The sequence below is a fragment of the Crassostrea angulata genome, chromosome 2, assembly GCF_025612915.1.
Source record: "Crassostrea angulata isolate pt1a10 chromosome 2, ASM2561291v2, whole genome shotgun sequence".
NCBI lineage: Eukaryota > Metazoa > Mollusca > Bivalvia > Ostreida > Ostreidae > Magallana > Magallana angulata.
In genome coordinates, this window is record NC_069112.1 from 6145149 (window position 1) to 6168362 (window position 23214).

The following is a 23214-nucleotide window of genomic DNA, read 5'->3' on the forward strand; positions in this document are numbered from 1 at the left end:
TTATCGCATGATCATGTTACAACTATCGACCAACCAATAAGCTTAGGACAGATATGATATCAACATAACAGTTTTTATAATAATACTCAGAATTAAACCTATCAGTTATAATGAAATTCTTGAAACAACTTTGAGTACTTGGATGTAAAATTCATTTTGTAATTAATTGTTGACTAGTCTCTATTAACATCTAACTTTAGTGAATCCAAAAGGAGATTGGTTTGTCAGATTTGGTTCGTCCCTATACATAATTGTCTTGTTATTGTATATAAAGTTACAGCATCATATTTCACTTTTTTGTACCAAATACAACAGTAGTGTCTTTCTAAGAAAAAAGCCAAAACTAAAAAGAAAAATCACATTTATTGAGTTCTATCTACAGATTGCTACGACTCACTAAACATCATTTGTATATAAGTAGTATGTATTTCATGGTAAGCGTAAATACAAACAAAAATCAGTAAATTTAAACCTGGTCACAATATTCCTCCAAAACTATTTACATTAACATGAATTTTCCATCTACCTGATCAATATAACATTTTTTATGAGGGAGAAATGTGCTTCCGACGCCACTGTACTCAATAAACTCTCCTACAAAAAAATGTCAGGGATCAACAACATAAAATACAGATATCTCTAGAAAACATGAGTAGAAGGGGGATAACTTTCTTTCATTTCAAATTGAAGAATACCAATTGGAGTTATCCCCCTTTGCATGTGTTGTTTAATCAATTTCTTGTGTGCAAATCAAAACTAAAAATTCATCACACATTCGTCACATTTCTAAGGGATATCTCTGTCCCAGCACCAAAGTACAGCAGAGATTTATAAGAGATCTCAGGAGCTTATTATGTAAAACACACATATAGTACAAATGTAAAATTAATAAAAAGGATGACGAACACATAAATGTTAAATCCATGTACACAGAAACAGAGTCCATTGATGATGCATTATTTATGTTGAGTTCACATTCAGAAAAACAGAGTCCATTGACGACGCATTATTTATATAAAGTTCACATTCAGAAAAACAGAGTCCATTGACGACGCATTATTTATATAAAGTTCACATTCAGAAAAACAGAGTCCATTGACGACGCATTATTTTTATAAAGTTCACATTCAGTAAAACAGAGTCCATTGACGACGCATTATTTCCATTGGAATTATGGGTAATCTAGGAAGGTTTTCTACTGTCTCCACCTGAACTGGCCTGAAGGCGTTCTAAAAGCAGCTTGTCTGCAAGAAACAAAAACAATTAGTTTATAACTGTATTAAAAGAAAGAAAAAGATATCTGTGAGCCAATGCTCACTAGTGATACCCCCACTCTGATGTGAATATGCAAAATAAGCAAAGTCGACATTTAACAGAAAGCATCCGATTGATACAGAAATATATCCCAAAATATTGCATGCCTAAACAAATGGTGTGTTAAATTTCAAGCATCTGCGATAAATAGCTGCTGAGAAATCTTTGAGGAAAATCTTTTAAAAATTTTTGGCTAAAATAAACAAAGTACTCATTTAACAGGAAGTTGACGTCCAATTGGTACAAGAAATCTTTGACGAAAATTTGTTTGAAAATTTTTGCTAAAAATAAACAAAGTACTCATTAAACAGGAGGTTGACGTCTGATTGATACAAAAATATATCCCACGACATGACATGCAAAAACAAAAGGTGTGTTAAAATTTCAAGCATCTGCGATAAAAAAAAAAGTAAAGATGTTTCCCTATTTATTCCTATGGAAAAATTTGATCTCACCCCCCAAATTGTCACCCCATCTTAACCCAGGGGATAATGATTTGAACAAACTTGAGTTCGTCCCCCTTCCCCCATTGTGGCCCTACCCTACACCCCGGGGTCATGATTTCCACAACTTTGACCTGGGGATGCTTTTACTTATGTTTCAGCTTTCCTGGCTGAATAGTTGCTGGGAAGAAGATTTTTAAACATTAACTCTACATTAGTACATTCATATGTAAAAATTTGACCCCCCATTGACTAAATAGTGGCCCCACCCTTTGGGGGGGGTCTAGATGTTTGCAACTTTAAATCTACACTACCTGAGGTGTCTTCCACAAAAATTTCAGCTTTCCTGGCTGCCAGATTAGTTTCTAAAAAGATTTTTTTTTAAAGATTTACTCTAAAGATACGTATTTAAAAGTTCGACCTCCCATTGTGGCCCCACCCTAACCCACAGTGGTCAAGATTTTCACAACTTTGAATCTACACTACCTGAGGATGCTTTCACATAAGTTTCAGCTTTCCTGGCCAAATAATTCTTGAGAAAAAGATTTTTGAAAAAAAATCTTTTCTAATTATCTCACCTTAAAAAAGGGCATGGTGCTTAATTGTCACGACTTTGAATCCCCTCTGCCTAAGGGTGCTTTGTGCCAAGTTTTCTTTGAAATTGCCTAGTAGTTTAGGAGAAGATGTTGAAAATCTGAAAAATTTATGGACAGAGGACAGACAAACAAACAGACAGACAGACGACAGACAAAATGTGATCAGAAAAGGTCACTTGAGCTTTCAGCTCAGGTAAGCTAAAAATGATAAAGGTCATTTCTTGCAAAACATCATCAGATCAAAACTTTCTGCAATTATGCACATATCTAATCATTTGTCTTACACAACAATATACTAATTAATTCTAATGGTTAAAAAATTCAAGACAAAACATTGTAATTAAATTTCCTAGAAACATGCAAATCAACACATTGTGCCCCAACTACGTAAAAAGTTTTACGAAATTCAATACAGCTGTTTGAGAAGAGTCACGCTTACAAAAAAATCATTGCTAAATTCAACATTTTGCCAAAATTCAAGTTCAATGGGGCTAAAATTCCCAGAAAGATAAATGAATCGGAACTTCCTTGTAATTAGCACATCTACACATTGTGTCCTAAATACCTTAAAAGTTTCATAAATTTCTGTGCAGCTGTTTAATATAAGTTTTGCTTAAAAACCAGGACTGTCAGGCGGATAGGTCGAAATCATTATTCTCTAACAATTCCATTGCATGGGGTAAAATAATGGCACAATTAGCAAAACAAGATACATTTGGGAATTAATAAAGATCCAACATTTACAATGTTTAATTGTTTAGTTATTAAAGACTCTTTTATAATATTCCACATTCAGAAAATAAAACCTGTAATAACATGATGTTTCTCACTCAGCAACAGACAGCCATGTTTGGATGATCACAAAGTGTGAAATAAACAGGAGTCAGTATTACAGTCCATGTGAATTATACACAGCTCAATTTCAGCTGCAGATGTTGAACAAAGTGACAAACAACATGTGTGGTTTTGAGAGCAGACTAGATTTGTACAGAAACATTTACAACCTGTCAATATCCCAGCTATCTCCATTATACGGCTTGTGTTGAGCTGAATATGGCGTCCTCATTAGGACAAACATCTACAACATGACATTAATTACCTGTTAATTAATACATACAGTATATGTAATGATAGAGCTACATCTACAATTAAAACTTTTAACTGATTACCATGACACTTGCTTTATTATTTGTCGAATTAATTAAATTAAGTCAATTAACATGTAACAAAACAACTGATTACAAATACATGCGTCAGTGAGTTTTACTTTCGTTTAGTTGATAAGTTGTTGTGACGAGGTGTTGTGTATGGGGTGTCCTCATCAGGACGGGGTCTGTGTTTATCTACAACAAGGCATTAATTAGCTGTTAATTAATACATACAGTATATATAATGATAGAGCTACATCTACAAATTAAAATATATTTATCTAATTAATTAAGTTAAGTCAATTAACATGTCACAAAATAACTGATTACATAAACATGAGTCACTCTATATATTTCATAATTAAATACAGCAACCTGCTATTTCTATTCACTAAATACAATGACATGTAACTGTACATTTAATTAATAAAATAATGTATCTAATTTCTGTTTATTTTAGATAAACACTGAATCCCAATGACTGGTAGATACAGCTAACCCTGTAACAGTGAGCTGTTTATATTGACAAACAATCACACAGATAAACATGTCTTACATGTATCTTATTGACTGATAATTAACACGGACTGTGTGTCTTAGTTATCTATATCTAATTAATGTGAATGATAATGACTCAGACTTACCTGTCAGAGCGTCCTGTCTGGTGATATACCTGTAGACACACACCTTGTTGTTGTACCGTGATCCGACCCAAAGACGGTGAGTGTTGACATCATAACTCAGGCTCCATGGTCTACCCATCTCTTGTGATTTTGTCAGTAGATGTCAGAGGAACTGACCGTCCTTATTCAACATCTGTACTGTGTCGGTTGTACCATCACACACCAGGATGTGTGACAGCGCGTCAGTACAGATTCCACGTGGCCATAGTCCTGATTCTGATGGATGTCCTGTGTAGGAGAAACGATGTCTTCCTCCACGCTCTGTCACCACTACAGTACCAGACACATGGTCTATAACGTCAGACACCACGACATCCCCATTGTTGTTCTCTGTTATATAGAGAGGTTGTATATACAGTCCCCGTCCTGTGTTGTGGTACTGTATGGTTTGTGTGAGTTGTCCACTCTGGTTGTACCGGGTAACCTTGCTTGTGTTTGTATCATAGTTATACATCGCGACCAGTAGATCCCCAGTGGACGGGGACCAGTACACACACCGTGGTTCCCATATAGAGTCTGTTCTCTCTATAAATGTGGTGGTTGTTTTCATATCCTTTGACAGTTTGTTGATGTTATAATTCCAATCTATATAAATCAGTTCACTCTCACTGTTCACTGTGTGTAATCCATATAAATAATCACTACATGAATCCTCCACACAGTGTAGAGGGACACCTGTTGTGTCTGTCAAGATGATACTGTTCCAATCACTGACCCAGACTCGCTCTGATGTCACACAGGAAATGTGATAACAATCATCAACACCTGTCACTGTGAGAGATTGATGGAGCTCAGCACCAGACGTCAGTTTCAGCAGACACTGGTTTCCTACGCGTCGGTTTCCTCTCTCTGTGATTTGGATTGCACTCAGTGACTCCATCACATCCTCCTTGTTGAGTGACTCAGTCATGGAGAGCTGGCTGGTGTGGAGTGTAAGATGTATCTGGGGGAGGGCTGTCTTTGTGAATTAGAGGAATTGTAGAGCACTGAATGTGAATGCTGGCTGTACATATCTGTGTTCATATCTCCTTAGTCTGCCAATATGTCTGATCATTTCTATCTTCTGTTTTTACGAGGTGACGTAGTCAACCTCGTTTAGTCAGCGTTCAATTCCAAATGTCTTTCCGCTAATTTACTGGTATATTCATTTTGGTTAAATATTTTTCATTTGACGAATTTTACATACATCTGTTGCTAGATAGTGAAAGAAAATTTGATCCTTTTCAAAACTGATATGAAAACTTGTTATCGTTCTGATTCAGAAAAAGCAGTAAATGATTGAATTTTAATTTGTTTACTTTTATCCTTTCGTTATAAAAAAGAGTCCGCGAGGAAATGTAAAAATTGCCGTTGAAAAAGGGATTATTTGTTACTAAATGAACATGTTCTTAAATGTCATGATTTATAATAGTCAATCCATGTGCGCAATTATTATGACACCGCATATCCAATAAAAGTATTAATCGGACAGCATGATTGCACGATCCAGTATTTGTTTACAGTGTATCGTAGTGGATTCTGGGAAGAAACGTCGTTTCCCGCGCTTCTGTCTGGAAAATATGCTAATTAGCCGAATAACTTCCCCAAACAAATTAGTCCATTATTGTTGTGTACACAAAAGAGCGATATTTACTTAAATTAATTAGTTTCGTAGGAAATTCAAAAGCAACAAATACAGATAAGTAAAAAGTGTCTGTGTTTAGATAATATAGAACTGCATTGCTGATATTCGCTCTACTTTTAAATAATCATGCGCGCCACGCCGAGTTGTTGACAAAACAGAACCACGCCATCATAGATTTACAACCGAGGAATACAACCGAAGTTTTCAGCATTGTGCCCTTCCACATATCATCCAAGCCCATCCAAGGTATATTTAGCTTTAATTCCAATATCAAAAGATATAGAAAGAACGATCTAATATGTATATTATTTATTTGAAGGCTGAATGGGGGGCTGAATGAAAATCGTGTTAACTTTCGCTGCCCTATTGACATGTTTTGGTTTGAGACGCGTTCGTTAAAGTCATAATTATTTGTTATGTAGGGTTTTGAATTATGGAATAATTATTATTCTAAATAAGAATAAGTATATTGTCTTGCACACGTTGTATGTAATACTTACTTCGATATTTGGAAATATACGATATTTTGTTGTTCAGAATTTTTTTTAAAGGAATAGATATATCGATATGCTGGGTTGAGTTTTTCCCCTTGATTTTCAGATATAACGTTAAATTATTTAGAGCTTTTCATTAGTAGAATTCAAAGACTTTGGATAATACAAAATTTAAAAAAAATCAAGAATATTGTGTCATTTATTTCAAGAGATGAACAAATTCAAGAGATGAATTAACAAGAGTTGAATAGAAAACATTGTTTACTGAATATCTTTGCAAGAGTTGAGCAATTCAGTGGAAGCAAGAGTTGACATATTGTATGAAAAAAAGATTGTGTCAAAAATATATTACAAGAGCTGAACAAAATCAGGAGATGAATTAACAAGAGTTGATCTTTGCAAGAGTTGAGCAATTCAGTGGAAGCAAGAGTTGACATATTGTATGAAAACAAGACTGTATCAAAAGTATATTTCAAGAGCTGAACAAAATCAGGAGATGAATTAACAAGAGTTGAATAGAAAACACATTGTACATACTGAACATCTATCATGCAAAAGTTGAAAAATTCAGTGGAAACAAGAGTTGACATATTGTATGATTTGCTAAGAAATCAACAATGATTATCATAGAAAAGTTGAAACAATCAATGATCTTTCAAGGAATAATTTTATTTTGAGAGTTATACATGTAGTAGTATATATTATGTTGTCTATTATTGCATTGTTTTACTCGGTAAATCACTAGGGAATGTTATTTGCTAGTATGTTTAAATTTAATGGCAACCTGTTTTAAATTAGTACATGATGGGGGAAAAACTCAAAAGCTGGCAACAATATTGCAATTAATAACTTTTTAATGATATGATAAATAAGGTGTCGCAAGGTTTTTAAAGAAATTTCTCAGATCAAGATGGAAAATTTCAAGAGAAAAAACAATAAGGAACAACATATATCAAGAAAAAGAATAAGGAAAAGTGAGATAATAATAGAGAAATGTGTTACGGCTAACTTTCATCAAGAATCAAATTGTTTTTCTGAGGAAAGCAGAGGTAGGCAATGTGTAGCAAATTCACTTCTTTGTATTGTTCATAAAGAAATAAATAACAAATCATTAGAAGTGTGGAGTCCAGAGGATACTCATTTTGTGCTACAAAAGGGTGACTTGATGTACAGACATGTCAGAATTTCATGTAATCATTCATATCTCCATCCACAAGATTTGCCTAATATTTTTCTCCTCCAGGAAAAAATAACACATGTATCGATGACAAATGTTTATTCTGGAGATATGATTGATGGTTTTCAAGACAATGGTCCTTACCTTTCACTTGCTTCTGCCTTGAATCTCTGTTTTGCAAATCAACAGATGGGAGGTAGTGCAATTTTCACATGCAAAGGCAGTGCAGTTGCAATATATACAATGAATTCAAAGTTTTATCTGTTTGATCCTCATGCACGTGATAGTGAAGGCAATGCTAATCCAGACTGTAGCGCTGTTTTATTGACAGTATGTGGATTTTCAAACTTTCAAAAGCTATTGAAAAAGGTATACCAGATTAATGGAAGCTCACCTTTTGAGCTGCACAGGGTTATAATAAAGCAAGGTAAAAAAAAAGCAAAAGAGAGAAATTGTTGAATTTGGATGCTGAAATGTGTGAAACATGTAACATCACAAGAGATGAACCCGAATGTAACAGTTCATTATGTGATAACAACCTCTCAAATATTTGTGGTTTACCAAAACATTGCAATTACGACAAAATGATAAGCAAATGTCATGCCTCTGTGAATACTGGTCCAAGTTGTGTTTGTAAAACCTGTTGTCAAACTTGGTTCAAACATTCAGTTAGAAAAGCTACTGGAATACCCGAGCATGTTCTCTGTCAATATGACATTCAAAAGTGTGATATAATTTGCAACACTTGTCATAAATATTTGAAAGAAGGGAAAGTCCCACCATGTTCTTTAATGAATGGATTTAGTTTTCCTAAAAGACCACCTGAGTTGGACCTGACTCCATTAGAAGAACGACTTGTTTCTCCGAGAATACCCTTTATGCAGTTGAGAGAAAAACCCAGAGGAGGACAGTTAAGCATAACTGGCAATGTTGTAAATGTTCCTGCTGATGTTGCCATAACAATTCAGAAACTCCCAAGGCTTCAAAGTGAAGATGAAACAATACCTTTGAAGTTCAAGCGAAATTTGATGTTTAAGCATTCAATATCGTTTGAAAATGTACGTCCTAATAAAGTATTAAATGCAACTAAGTGGTTATTACAAAATAGTAGTTTATTTCAAGCAGAGGGAATTGAACTGAATGAAGACTGGGAATTGCAGTGTTCTGATACAGAAGATGACAGTGAAGATATTTGTAGCACTGATGCAAGGGACAGTATTGAAGATGACTGGACCGAAGAAGTGAATGTAGATGACCGACCAACAGGCAATATGGATACTGTTATGCAAAGTGTAGACTTCAGAGGATTTAATCAGATTTTAAGTGTTGCACCTGGTGAATGTAATAGCCCATTAAGTATATTTCAGGACAAAAATGCAGAATTTTTAGCATTTCCTTCACATATTGTGGCGAAGCAAGAGCAGATAATAATACCAGAAGAGTTCCAGTGCATTACAGTAGTATTTGCAAATGGGAATTGAGAAATGTGGATAGACGGTGTGCAAAATGTATTCCTAATTTGTTTTTTAAGCTGAAAAAACTACAGCTTAAACAAATTCAGGACAAAGTGATGCTTGCAATGAGAAAATGTAAACTTCAAGGGAGGAAATATACAGCTGCTCAAATACTTGACTCCCAAACAGCAGATTCAATAGTTCGTTTGAATGAAGGATTTCATGTCCTTCGATCTTTGCGTGGCTCACCACCCTATTGGGAAAAAGCTAAAAAAGATATTTTTGCCATGATTCGCCAACTTGGAATACCCACATGGTGTTGTTCCTTTTCTGCAGCAGAAACTAAATGGATTCCCCTTTTGAAAACTTTAGGTCAGTTAGTTGAAAATATGTCTTACACAGATGAGGAAATAAGTAGCATGAGTTGGGAACAGAAAAGTAAATTAATTAAATCTGACCCAGTCTCATGTGCAAGATACTTTGATTTTAGATTTCAAAAATTTTTTGCTGAGGTTTTACGCAGATTGTTAAGGCGTCCCGATGCTAAAATACGGCTGGAAAACGATATTATTTGAATCATGGCAAAAATAATTTTACCGGGAGTATTTCTTTAAATCTATGTTACATTTATTGACATCGATGTTAAACATTATATTTGATGCATTTTTGTGACGTCATATGTACTTCGTAATCACGTGACAGGCGAATCCTAATATTGCAAATGATCTAGTTAAAACGCATCGGCGCAGGTGATTAATGACATTAAATCATACATATTTTTAAGAAAAATCCTTTGTTAAGTCATAAACTTTGAAGTTCTTGCTTGGGAAAGAAATAGATATTTCGTTTATAGAAGATATTGTTGAAACATTCCACAAAATCATCAAAATAATGCACATTTTTCTAATCAAAAGCGATTTACAAAAAATTGGGGTAAATCCGTAGGTTTCCGCAGCACGATTCACATTGGTATTTATATTCTCTACCAATTTTACGTAAAATATTCTAAAATTGTGTTGATCTTTCACCTGCGCCAAGCTGGTTTTACATGCATTAAAATTTCTTCATTCAGTTGTTTACACGTAGCAGGGAGAGTCTCCAAACCACTAGTTTATAAATAGTCTTTTACTTCAAACGAAGCTTTAAAACTGCCGATTATTTGATACTGGTTTTTAATATGAATGAATTATGTACGTCTATAATTAACTGCAGCATCTATATAAAGGAAACATGCGGTTTTATACTGGTTTGATATAATTCACTTTTAACGTTAAGATACATTCCCTGAGAACTATCGACAGGAATGCAGATCGTGACGTCAAAGTTAATTATGACGTCATATCGTATGAATTACAGACAAGTGACTTTCTACATATCGCATCGGGAAGCCTTAACATGCCCGCGTATGTCACCAAACACATCCTATTGGTATTATTGAGGTCTATTTCTATAGGATTGAGTTTCAGCAACGAGGATCACCTCATGTTCATATGTTGGTGTGGATAAAAGATGCCCCTACAGTTCAAGAGAACACATAAGAAGTTGCAGAATTTGTTGACAAGTATATAACTTGTGATGCACAAAGTGCAGATCCTCACCTGATAAATTATCAAACTCATCGCCATGCAAGAACTTGCATGAAGAAGAACAAACCAATTTGCAGATTCAATTTTCCAATACCACCAATGCCTTACACTGTTGTTTTATCACCTTTAGAGGAGGAGGATGAACATTACACTCAAGCAGCTACAGACTACCAGAAAGTTGTAGAATATCTCTATTCTTCTAGTTTCAAAGAATATCAGGCTGAACTATCATTTGAGAGTATTTTGTCACAGTTGCAAATAAATTTAGAAAGATACATCCATGCCTTGAGGTCTTCTCTTAATCAAGAGAAAATTTTTCTAAAAAGAAAACCAAATGAGGTAAGAATAAATGCGTTCAACAGTGAACTCTTAAAAAGCTGGCAAGCAAATTTAGATATTCAGTTTATTACAGATGGATATGCTTGTGGTACATACATAGTGTCATACGTTTCAAAGGGTCAAAGAGGAATGTCAAATCTGTTGCGTCAAGCTTGTGAAGAGGCTAGACAAAATGATTCAAATATTCGTCAACAGGTTAGACGTATCGGCAACAAATTCCTGTCACATGTTGAAATTGGAGCTCAAGAGGCAGCATACCTAGTCCTTCAAATACCATTACGTCATACATCAAGATCAGTCACTTTCATTAATACAACTCCTATTGAGGACCGTGTTGTGTTATTGAAATCAATGCATGCATTAGACGAGCTGAAAGATGATAGTACTGATGTTGAATCTGGTAACATCGTAAAATTGTACCAACAAAGACCAAAGATATTAGAAGGAATTTGTCTTGCAGACTTTGTAGCATGGTTTCAAGTAAAGTATAAAAAAGAGAATGAAAGGAACACTGCAAGTACTTGTGATGAATTGCCTGAGGATGTAGCAAATGATATTTGTTCAGATGATTCAATCACTATTTCAACAGAGTCGTGTGAATTTGCTCAAAGTTATTTATTTAGAAATGGAACAGAAATTGTTAAAAGAAGCAAACTTCATGTATTAAGGTGGGTTAACTTTGATAGGGAGACAGACTCAGAAAAGCACTACCAAGAGTTATTGATGCTGTTCACACCTTGGCGAAATGAAGAAAAAAGATTTGGTCAATGTAACGCGATCCTTTGAAGAAAGATACATAGAGTGTAAAGCAGACATAGATAAAAAAACTTCAAAAATATCAGCATGGGGGACAAATTGTGGCTGATGTGGAAAGGGCTCTTCATGGTATTGATGCAGAAGATTTGTGTGTAGATTTTGTTGCACCAAATAATGAACATGAAGAAGAACTAGATAGGGAAAAGGAAACAACACTCTCAGAACAATGGGGCTGTTTTGACCCAGGAAAACAGGCACCGTTGTATGATATAGGACTAGAATTTGGAGTTCAGAGAAAACAAATTGATGAAGAGGATATCACACAATTGGGTGAAATGATTGATTTTTCATATAGAGAAATGATAAGGGACCTAAATGAACAACAGAAAGAGTTTTTTAACCATGTATTACACTGGCTGAAGACAAAAACAGAACCCTTATATGCTTTCTTATCTGGAGGGGCAGGTGTCGGGAAAAGTGTTCTCACAAGAGCTCTTTATCAGGCTTTGTTGAAATATTATTCTCATCGTATTCATGAAAATCCAGACAATATACATGTTATGCTTTGTGCACCAACAGGAAAAGCTGCCCATAACATCAATGGAACAACAATCTACTCTGCTTTCTGCATTCCAGTTGGTAGAGGATTTGCATACAAACCTTTAGACATGCAACAGTTAAATACTTTGCGTACAAAGTTCATATCTCTAAAGGTAATTTTCATTGATGAAATTTCAATGGTTGGACATAATATGTTCAATTTCATCAATCTCAGACTACAAGAAATAAAAGGTTGTACTTTACCATTTGGTGGAACAAGTATTGTTACTGTTGGTGATCTATTTCAGTTAAGACCTGTTATGGACAACTGGATATTTACTCAATCAAACAAAGGGTATGGACCACTGGCTTCAAATTTATGGAGAGACAACTTCAAGTTGTTTGAATTAACTGTAAATGCGTCAAAGAGATGACAAAATTTTTGCAGAACTTCTCAATAGAATACGAGAGGGAAATCAAACTGAGGAAGATCTGAGTTTATTAAAAACTTGTGTTAAGGAAGAATGTCAAGAGATCTCAAATGTACCTCACTTGATTACCACAAGAAATGAAGTCACACAGTACAACTATGACATTTACAATAAAGCTGATAATTCTGAAAAAGTGTGCATCAAAGCTATTGATTGGGTCATTAGTTCATGTGATGAAAATGTGAAAGCAAACGTCTTGTCTAGAATTCCAGATGATTATGCCAAGACTATGGGCTTGTCTGCAGAATTGTTCTTAGTCATTGGAATTGCTGCAGAAATAACGAGCAATGTAAATGTTCAAGATGGAATCACAAATGGAGCATCCTGTGTCATTAAACAATTTGACTACCGTGTTGAAGGATCGACTAGATGTAGCATAATTTGGGTTCAATTTGATGATGAAAAGATTGGTAGAGAGATCCGAACACAGTATAAAAGATTGTATAAAAGTGGCATAGAGAAAAATTGGACTCCAATTTTGGAAATTACAAGGTTATTCAAAATTCAATACTATGGCACTTATCAAATAAAAAGAAAACAATTTCCACTAAGATTAGGTGCAGCAAAAACAATTCACAAGGCTCAAGGATCAACTCTTAAAGCTGCTGTTGTGCATTTTGGTACCAGAAAAAATGATCACATGCATTATGTTGGATTAAGTAGGGTGACTCATATTGAAAACCTGCACATTATCCAACTTAATGAAAATAAAATAAAACTGTCATCTTGTGTTTTGGAAGAAATGACCAGGCTTCGAAAACAAGCTACAATAAAATATTGTGTGCAAAACTTGGTAGAACGAAATGCAGAAGCCACTGTGTTTTCCTTTTCAATATAAGATCACTTCATAAACACATAGATGATTTGAAAAAAGATTTCAATCTCCTTACTTCGGATGTTTTAGCTTTATCAGAAACCCGTCTCGTAGAATCAGATAGAGATGAAAGTTTTTCACTACCAGGGTATACTTTGTACAGATTTGATCATCCATGCAACAGTGAACAAAGATCCTCATATGGCCTTGCTCTCTATATTAAGGACCAACTTGAAATTCTTGATTGCAGAAGAGAAATGTTTGATAACATCCAAGTCTTCTTGATTGATGTGATATTGTGCAATGGAAAATCAGTGAAGTTAATTTTCATGCACATTCCACCTAAAGAGAATTTTACGGTGTTAAAGAATGTCCTTTCAAGCGTATTCGAACAATATCTTAGAATGTACTTAAATCCTATCATAGTGACAGGAGATTTCAATATCGACAATCTTTCGACCAATTCAGAAACCTTTGTTCAGTTTATGTCAGATAATTTGAAACTTCAACACTTGCCTACTAATTCTACAACTGATTATGGTTCAGCTTTAGACCACTTTTACACCAGTTTTGCCCAGTCTGACATTGAAGGGTGGGGTACACTAGAATCTTATTATTCGGATCATAAACCTCTGTATATTACATTAAAATGATTTTACTCTTGTTAAATATAATTCATTGAGATTTAAAACCCAGTACAAAAAAGTATATATCAAAACATTTTATATGCATCAATATGTGGTTATTGTTTTTAATCAAAAATTGATATCCTTTATATATTTTTAGATGATGACGGTAACAAAATTAAAGGGAAACAAAGGAGCAAAACCCTACTCGCTTCCACTAAAACTTAAAGTGTGTGCCATTGGTACTACTCAAAAGTATGTAACAGATGAAGAGAAAAAGGAATACACAGTCGTCGGATTAGCTGACACAACTGATGCCATCAAGGGAATGGTGTATGACTCTTCGAAACTAAACAACATGCAAGCATCAGCCACCATCATTCTAATGAATTACATATTCAAGAATGAAAATGAAGGAACGGTTGTAATTACAAAGACCACAAAAGTCTTGAAAACGGCGCAGATAGATGTGCCAGAACATCTGATAGAGAAGGGGGCAGCCATCGCAAACCCACCCCCTGCAGCAACTCTTGCCCTCAGAGATGTTAAGAGATCCCCTGTCAAGACACTAGTCTCTGTGAAGGGGAGAATCATTTCGGTAAGCTTAATTATATTTAAATATACTACAGTTATATATTTATGCTTAGTCTTTGCATGATTATGCATTATTCATCAATTAAAAAATATTGTTAATCATTATTAAGTATATCTTGCATTCTGATACACTGTACATAATGCATATTGGTATAGTTCTGAGAAAATGAAAAAAAGAAGTTTCTGATTGATTTAATCTTTAGGGATATTAGTACATTTTAAATCAGAAAATAATTCGACTTTGTTATAAATAATTCTTAATATCAAAATTGCAGTTTCACTGAAAAACAATACATGCATTTGTGCAAGCATTTGCTTTTATTACTATTATTTGTGTTTGCAAAATGCTGACAAATTTGACAATGTTACCAATATTTAATGATTTAATGATTTTTATTTTTGACTTTTGAATGATTGTAGGAGGACATGGCAAAAACTGTGAAAGTACATGGACAGGATGTCACTGTCAAGACTGTTAGCCTTAAAGATAATACAGACACCATTAAAGTCTCGCTCTGGAGGGATTTGGCAGAACCATCATTTGTTGGAAAGTTTCTCCAGATGACAAATGTGGTTGTGACTGCATTTAATGATGAAATCTCAATATCTTCAACCTCCAAGACTGATTTGAAGGTAAATTATTTGAAATAAACAAGTTTTCATCCTAAGACTGTTAAAAATCTTGATAATTCAATCTCTATTATTATTTTTTCAGATAGAAAATTGAATTTGCTGTTGTAAACTAAATTTTGTTTATGCTGTATTTTGATAATTTTTGAAAAATATATTTTCAATAACTCTGTTATCTAATTGCAGGAATGTGATGTCCCAATGACGGTAGTAAAGGGATCTGCCATTGGATTTGAAATGAAAGAACTAACTGTGTCGATTTTGTTGTGCAATGGAGATGAGTTTCAAGAACTCGAAGCACCAGTTCAGATGATTGCAGACACTCTGAGTTGCCAACTTGAGGATATTGAAGAAAATTTGCAGAACAGAATACCTATGAAATGTGTGTTTAAGATCAAAGACACCACCATTCATATTATTGATCAAATGGAGAAAGAGGACTGAACGAAGATATAAAGTTCATTCAACCAATGCAAAATTATGATGTTTTGAAATACACCAAATTATTTCTTGATGTGTAATTCAAACCACATTATGAAATTATGTTTGTTTTCTGACTTACCGGTATATTGGTTTTGTACTATTTACCATCTTTGATTTAAACTCATTTCATCAATTTAACTATTTGGTGTTGTAAATAGACCTATACATATTTTATAAAAAGTTAAGAAACACATGTTTATGAGATTTTTTAATTGTCAAGTCTTACGTATCAGTATTTTTCTTATTGCCATTTTTTTTTGGCTATAATTGTATTTTTTCTACAACTTTAGAAGAATTTTGTGTCATATTCTTCACTGCCATTCTTTATATGTTTATAAGCAACATATAATCCTATCTTTGTGCCAAAATGTGTTCTAATGAATATATACACAGTGCCAACATTTCAGGGATAACATGTCTGTGTTATGACATGCTTCCTTCCTTTCCTTTTGTAAAACGTAAATGTACATAGAACTATTTCTGCATTATATAAGTTACATGTATTCAACCCAAGACTTGGCAGAACTTGTCCGAATTTAAGATTCCTTTCCAAAATGCTGTATTATTTTGCTTTTCTTAATCTTTACAAAACATTTATACCCTCATTATGTTTATTTTAGAGAACTTAAAATTCTCATTTTTTCTGTCTATCATGAGCAATGCTGCTTTTAGCCTTATTGAAAAGGTTTGTACATAAACAGACATGTTGTCTGTCTCTTGTATTTTTAATGCAACAATTAAATTCACAAGCCTTTATACTACCCTTTTTTTTTTGATTGTCCCCCTTTGCCTTCTATTGACCTGAAATCCAATTTTGATGACAACCCCATAAAATGTGTCATACTTTTTTTGCACTTTAAATGTTTTGGTATTTAACTCCAATGACCTTTTCATAACAAAACATTGTCTCTTATGTAAATAGCTTTATAGATTTTCCTTGTTTTTACATTTTTTTATATTTCCATTCTTGCTTATGTTTATATGTTTTGCTTTTATAATTACATACCAAATAGAAACTTTTGTAATTTGTGGTTGTGAACAATGTACTTCTGATGATTACTTCTTTTCTTAGTATTGAAAGACTGTAATTTGTACATAAAATGATAGTTTCCACTTCTGGTATTGAAATGACTGTAGTTTGTAGATTTTCTTGTCGCATGTTTGGTCGTCTGCAATCATTTAGAACTATGGTAAATTAGATTTTTCGTTTATGCTCAAATACATAACAGTATACTTTTATTGTGTTATCCATCTGCAACAGCACTTTTTCTAGTGTTGACAACCAAAATATTTGATAACTTAGTGTTTCAGAGCTAAAGATCAGACTTTCTAAAAAAAAAATTGACTCATTTTGGAAACCTGTTTATTAAAAATTTAATTAAATCCAGTAAGATTCTCTACACGTAAGACTGCTTTATTTTGATATAATATAAACAACCTGATGTCTAATAATATAAACAACCTGATGTCTAATGACCATTTTACCTCAGCTTGTACATTTTGCAATGCATAATTTGATCTTTAGCATTAAATACAGCATAAAAACCATGTTATCATTGTTGTTCCTTTGTATCAGAGGGGAAAAATTATCTTAAATGAATGTGCTTTTTGTTCCAAGCAATAAAAACTTAACTTTTCAGTACAAAATGTATGGAACACCAGGCTGACTGTTAGAGTAAGTAATAAGGCATTCAATTTTATCTGGTGAATTTTAGAGTTGACAGAAAATTGCATTTTATAGATATTTGAACATTATAATTGGTTCTCTTATTTGAATATCATTAGACTCAAAAGTTATTTATTTCAATTATTAAAGCATTTATAGGACCATGGCAAAATCAAATTATAGCGACTTTCAGCAATCTGTTATGTATTGCATTACTCAATGTCTTTAAGGGTCTTGGGTCCTCAGTCTAAGTGAATGTTCTCATTTTAAGATGTCTGTACTCCAAACATTAACTTTGACTTAAAATTTATTCAATGTGTACTATAGGCATTTTACAAAATTATGACAAATTTCATTTAAAAAAAAATAAAATGAGATAAAAGTACTAATCAACACACATTATTCATAAATCTATCTCAGACATCTGGTCTGGACTTTGTTGAATGAGTTGGTGTATAATTGAATTGCATTTACAATCTCATTGCGTTAAACGTCACCTCGTTTCAGTACTTTCAGTACTTTGATTTACATCTGTGTTTGAAAGCAAAGTAACAAAACACATTGTTCAATAGATCATATACCACATCAATGAGATCCTTCAGTTTCTGGGCCTTTTTAAACATCTCTGATTGAAGGCGGGATAATTCTGTGTGACAGGTTTTGACATCAGCTTTGATTCCTGTCAGGAGAACAGGTCTGTAAAAGAGAGCCTCACTTCTGATGGTGTGAATGGTTCCTATGTGTTGTTGTCGCTTTGATTTATAAGCTTTTTGCAAATCCTGAATGTTGTGCCCTTTTTTTCCACAGAGAAAACTTCTGACAGGGGGTTTGTGTGGTTTATGTCCAAACCAAGAATCACACACAGGAACTTGACAAGGTTCACAGTACTTTGTATAAACATGGCTAGGATGTCTCACACAGATCTCTTGTGTTGGGATGTAGTTGATTTTATCACGGTGTGACACAACATCATGGTCTATTGTTTTGAGATCTTTTACATGGTTCTCTTTACACTGGGGACACAGATCACATGGACACGATACACAATAGTACGCTGTGTCCCCCGGACACTTAGAACACAGATGTACACGGTATCGGGAGCTTGCTGTGCCCATGATGTGGGGGTCTGGGTCATAACCTGTTGAATGAAAATAAAGAGTTTTAGAATTATCATTGTTTTATAGTTTCAATGTCAAATGATATAAGAAATATTTTAGTTTAAAGCAGATGTTTTTATTAGAGAAATAATATATTTTCCCTACTTAGATAATTGAAGGTCCATCATTCTGGTTCTGATTATAGAGACACTCAACCAGTAGAAAAATACAACACAAGATTGCTGAGTGAGAGAGAGGTGCTCTCTCTCTCTCTTGCCATTGTTTTATCCCTACATTTAATTCTCTCTGTTTCTCTCTCTTGGATGTGTACATAATTGAGAAAGTGTACTATATGATTATCTAGCAGAAAAAGTCAGAGAGAAAAAAATAAAATAAGATGTAGAGTACATGTCCCAATTTAGTTAAATTCAATTACCGGGTATTTACTGTCTCAATTTACCTAACATGTATTCCTTCTCTTTTTATTTTTTCGACGAGGTGTTGTGTATCGGGTGTCCTCATCAGGACGGGGTCTGTGTTCATCTACAACAAGGCATTAATTAGCTGTTAATTAATACATACAGTATATATAATGAAAGAGCTACATCTACAAATTAAAATATATTTATCTAATTAATTAAGTTAAGTCAATTAACATGTAACAAAATAACTGATTACATATACATGAGTCACTCTTTATATTTTATAATTAAATACAGCAACCTGCTATTTCTATTCACTAAATACAATAACATGTAACTGTACATTTAATTAATAAAATAATGTATCTAATTTCTGTTTATTTTAGATAAACACTGAATCCCAATGACTGGTAGATACAGCTAACCCTGTAACAATGAGCTGTTTATATTGACAAACAATCACACAGATAAACATGTCTTACATGTATCTTATTGACTGATAATTAACACGGACTGTGTGTCTTAGTTATCTATATCTAATTAATGTGAATGATAATGACTCAGACCTACCTGTCAGAGCGCGTCCTGTCTGGTGATATACCTGTAGACACACACCTTGTTGTTGTACCGTGATCCGACCCAAAGACAGTGAGTGTTGACATCATAACTCAGGCTCCATGGTCTACCCATCTCTTGTGATTTTGTCAGTAGATGTGACAGGAACTGACCGTCCTTATTCAACATCTGTACTGTGTCGGTTGTACCATCACACACCAGGATGTGTAACAGCGCGTCAGTACAGATTCCACGTGGCCATAGTCCTGATTCTGATGGATGTCCTGTGTAGGAGAAACGATGTCTTCCTCCACGCTCTGTCACCACTACAGTACCAGACACATGGTCTATAACGTCAGACACCACGACATCCCCATTGTTGTTCTCTGTTATATAGAGAGGTTGTATATACAGTCCCCGTCCTGTGTTGTGGTACTGTATGGTTTGTGTGAGTTGTCCACTCTGGTTGTACCGGGTTACCTTGCTTGTGTTTGTATCATAGTTATACATCGCGACCAGTAGATCCCCAGTGGACGGGGACCAGTACACACACCGTGGTTCCCATATAGAGTCTGTTCTCTCTATAAATGTGGTGGTTGTTTTCATATCCTTTGACAGTTTGTTGATGTTATAATTCCAATCTATATAAATCAGTTCACTCTCACTGTTCACTGTGTGTAATCCATATAAATAATCACTACATGAATCCTCCACACAGTGTAGAGGGACACCTGTTGTGTCTGTCAAGATGATACTGTTCCAATCACTGACCCAGACTCGCTCTGATGTCACACAGGAAATGTGATAACAATCATCAACACCTGTCACTGTGAGAGATTGATGGAGCTCAGCACCAGACGTCAGTTTCACTGAAAAACAATACATGCATTTGTGCAAGCATTTGCTTTTATTACTATTATTTGTGTTTGCAAAATGCTGACAAATTTGACAATGTTACCAATATTTAATGATTTAATGATTTTTATTTTTGACTTTTGAATGATTGTAGGAGGACATGGCAAAAACTGTGAAAGTACATGGACAGGATGTCACTGTCAAGACTGTTAGCCTTAAAGATAATACAGACACCATTAAAGTCTCGCTCTGGAGGGATTTGGCAGAACCATCATTTGTTGGAAAGTTTCTCCAGATGACAAATGTGGTTGTGACTGCATTTAATGATGAAATCTCAATATCTTCAACCTCCAAGACTGATTTGAAGGTAAATTATTTGAAATAAACAAGTTTTCATCCTAAGACTGTTAAAAATCTTGATGATAAAAAATTGAATTTGCTGTTGTAAACTAAATTTTGTTTATGCTGTATTTTGATAATTTTTGAAAAATATATTTTCAATAACTCTGTTATCTAATTGCAGGAATGTGATGTCCCAATGACGGTAGTAAAGGGATCTGCCATTGGATTTGAAATGAAAGAACTAACTGTGTCGATTTTGTTGTGCAATGGAGATGAGTTTCAAGAACTCGAAGCACCATTAATTGATAATTAACACGGACTGTGTGTCTTAGTTATCTATATCTAATTAATGTGAATGATAATGACTCAGACTTACCTGTCAGAGCGTCCTGTCTGGTGATATACCTGTAGACACACACCTTGTTGTTGTACCGTGATCCGACCCAAAGACAGTGAGTGTTGACATCATAACTCAGGCTCCATGGTCTACCCATCTCTTGTGATTTTGTCAGTAGATGTGACAGGAACTGACCGTCCTTATTCAACATCTGTACTGTGTCGGTTGTACCATCACACACCAGGATGTGTAACAGCGCGTCAGTACAGATTCCACGTGGCCATAGTCCTGATTCTGATGGATGTCCTGTGTAGGAGAAACGATGTCTTCCTCCACGCTCTGTCACCACTACAGTACCAGACACATGGTCTATAACGTCAGACACCACGACATCCCCATTGTTGTTCTCTGTTATATAGAGAGGTTGTATATACAGTCCCCGTCCTGTGTTGTGGTACTGTATGGTTTGTGTGAGTTGTCCACTCTGGTTGTACCGGGTTACCTTGCTTGTGTTTGTATCATAGTTATACATCGCGACCAGTAGATCCCCAGTGGACGGGGACCAGTACACACACCGTGGTTCCCATATAGAGTCTGTTCTCTCTATAAATGTGGTGGTTGTTTTCATATCCTTTGACAGTTTGTTGATGTTATAATTCCAATCTATATAAATCAGTTCACTCTCACTGTTCACTGTGTGTAATCCATATAAATAATCACTACATGAATCCTCCACACAGTGTAGAGGGACACCTGTTGTGTCTGTCAAGATGATACTGTTCCAATCACTGACCCAGACTCGCTCTGATGTCACACAGGAAATGTGATAACAATCATCAACACCTGTCACTGTGAGAGATTGATGGAGCTCAGCACCAGACGTCAGTTTCAGCAGACACTGGTTTCCTACGCGTCGGTTTCCTCTCTCTGTGATTTGGATTGCACTCAGTGACTCCATCACATCCTCCTTGTTGAGTGACTCAGTCATGGAGAGCTGGCTGGTGTGGAGTGTAAGATGTATCTGGGGGAGGGCTGTCTTTGTGAATGAGAGGAATTGTAGAGCACTGAATGTGAATGCTGGCTGTACATATCTGTGTTCATATCTCCTTAGTCTGCCAATATGTCTGATCATTTCTATCTTCTGTTTTTTACATCTGTGTTTGAAATCAAAGTAACAAAACACATTGTTCAATAGATCATATACCACATCAATGAGATCCTTCAGTTTCTGGGCCTTTTTAAACATCTCTGATTGAATGCGGGATAATTCTGTGTGACAGGTTTTGACATCAGCTTTGATTCCTGTCAGGAGAACAGGTCTGTAAAAGAGAGCCTCACTTCTGATGGTGTGAATGGTTCCTATGTGTTGTTGTCGCTTTGATTTATAAGCTTTTTGCAGATCCTGAATTTTGTGCCCTTTTTTTCCAAAGAGAAAACTTCTGACAGGGGGTTTGTGTGGTTTATGTCCAAACCAAGAATCACACACAGGAACTTGACAAGGTTCACAGTACTTTGTATAAAAATGGCTAGGATGTCTCACACAGATTTCTTGTGTTGGGATGTAGTTGATTTTATCACGATGTGACACAACATCATGGTCTATTGTTTTGAGATCTTTTACATGGTTCTCTTTACACTGGGGACACAGATCACATGGACACGATACACAATAGTACGCTGTGTCCCCCGGACACTTAGAACACAGATGTACACGGTATCGGGAGCTTGCTGTGTTCATGATGTGGGGGTCTGGGTCATAACCTGTTGAATGAAAATAAAGAGTTTTAGAATTATCATTGTTTTATAGTTTCAATGTCAAATGATATAAGAAATATTTTAGTTTAAAGCAGATGTTTTTATTAAAGAAATAATATATTTTCCCTACTTAGATAATTGATGGTCCATCATTCTGGTTCTGATTATAGAGACACTCAACCAGTAGAAAAATACAACACAAGATTCTTGAGTGAGAAAGAGGTGCTCTCTCTCTCTCTCTTGCCATTGTTTTATCCCTACATTTAATTCTCTCTGTTTCTCTCTCTTGGATGTGTACATAATTGAGAAAGTGTACTATATGATTATCTAGCAGAAAAAGTCAGAGAGAAAAAAATAAAATAAGATGTAGAGTACATGTCCCAATTTAGTTAA

General features: G+C 34.8%; 2 protein-coding genes and 1 pseudogene across 2 annotated transcripts; 1 reads left to right on the plus strand and 2 right to left on the minus strand.

Annotated features, from left to right (window-relative positions):
* Positions 1-3420: 3420 nt before the first annotated feature.
* On the minus strand, positions 3421-5141 carry LOC128173156 (uncharacterized; annotated as a pseudogene).
* A 9104-nt stretch (positions 5142-14245) lies between these two features.
* On the plus strand, positions 14246-17036 carry LOC128173155 (uncharacterized). Its single transcript, XM_052838875.1, has 3 exons — positions 14246-14683; positions 15100-15312; positions 15496-17036. Exons 1-3 carry the CDS (start codon positions 14246-14248, stop codon positions 15751-15753), a joined length of 909 nt encoding a protein of 302 aa, XP_052694835.1. The 3' UTR covers positions 15754-17036.
* Positions 17037-17201: 165 nt separating this feature from the next.
* Positions 17202-22811, minus strand: LOC128173153 (uncharacterized). Its single transcript, XM_052838873.1, has 4 exons — positions 21106-22811; positions 19548-20401; positions 19016-19098; positions 17202-18596 (listed from the first exon to the last, which is right to left on the minus strand). Exons 1-2 carry the CDS (start codon positions 22802-22804, stop codon positions 19551-19553), a joined length of 2550 nt encoding a protein of 849 aa, XP_052694833.1. The 5' UTR covers positions 22805-22811; the 3' UTR covers positions 17202-18596; positions 19016-19098; positions 19548-19550.
* Positions 22812-23214: the final 403 nt, after the last annotated feature.

What these genes read in the sequence shown, in the direction of transcription:
- LOC128173155 (XM_052838875.1), top strand. Translation starts at nt 14,246, where the DNA reads ATGATGACGGTAACAAAATTAAAGGGAAACAAAGGAGCAAAACCCTAC. An exon ending in TGAAGGGGAGAATCATTTCG is followed by an intron (nt 14,684 to 15,099) that starts GTAAGCTTAATT and finishes GAATGATTGTAG; the next exon opens with GAGGACATGGCAAAAACTGT. An exon ending in CCTCCAAGACTGATTTGAAG is followed by an intron (nt 15,313 to 15,495) that starts GTAAATTATTTG and finishes ATCTAATTGCAG; the next exon opens with GAATGTGATGTCCCAATGAC.
- LOC128173153 (XM_052838873.1), bottom strand. Translation starts at nt 22,804, where the DNA reads ATGAACACAGCAAGCTCCCGATACCGTGTACATCTGTGTTCTAAGTGT. An exon ending in CAGACAGGACGCTCTGACAG is followed by an intron (nt 20,402 to 21,105) that starts GTAAGTCTGAGT and finishes ATTGTTTTTCAG; the next exon opens with TGAAACTGACGTCTGGTGCT.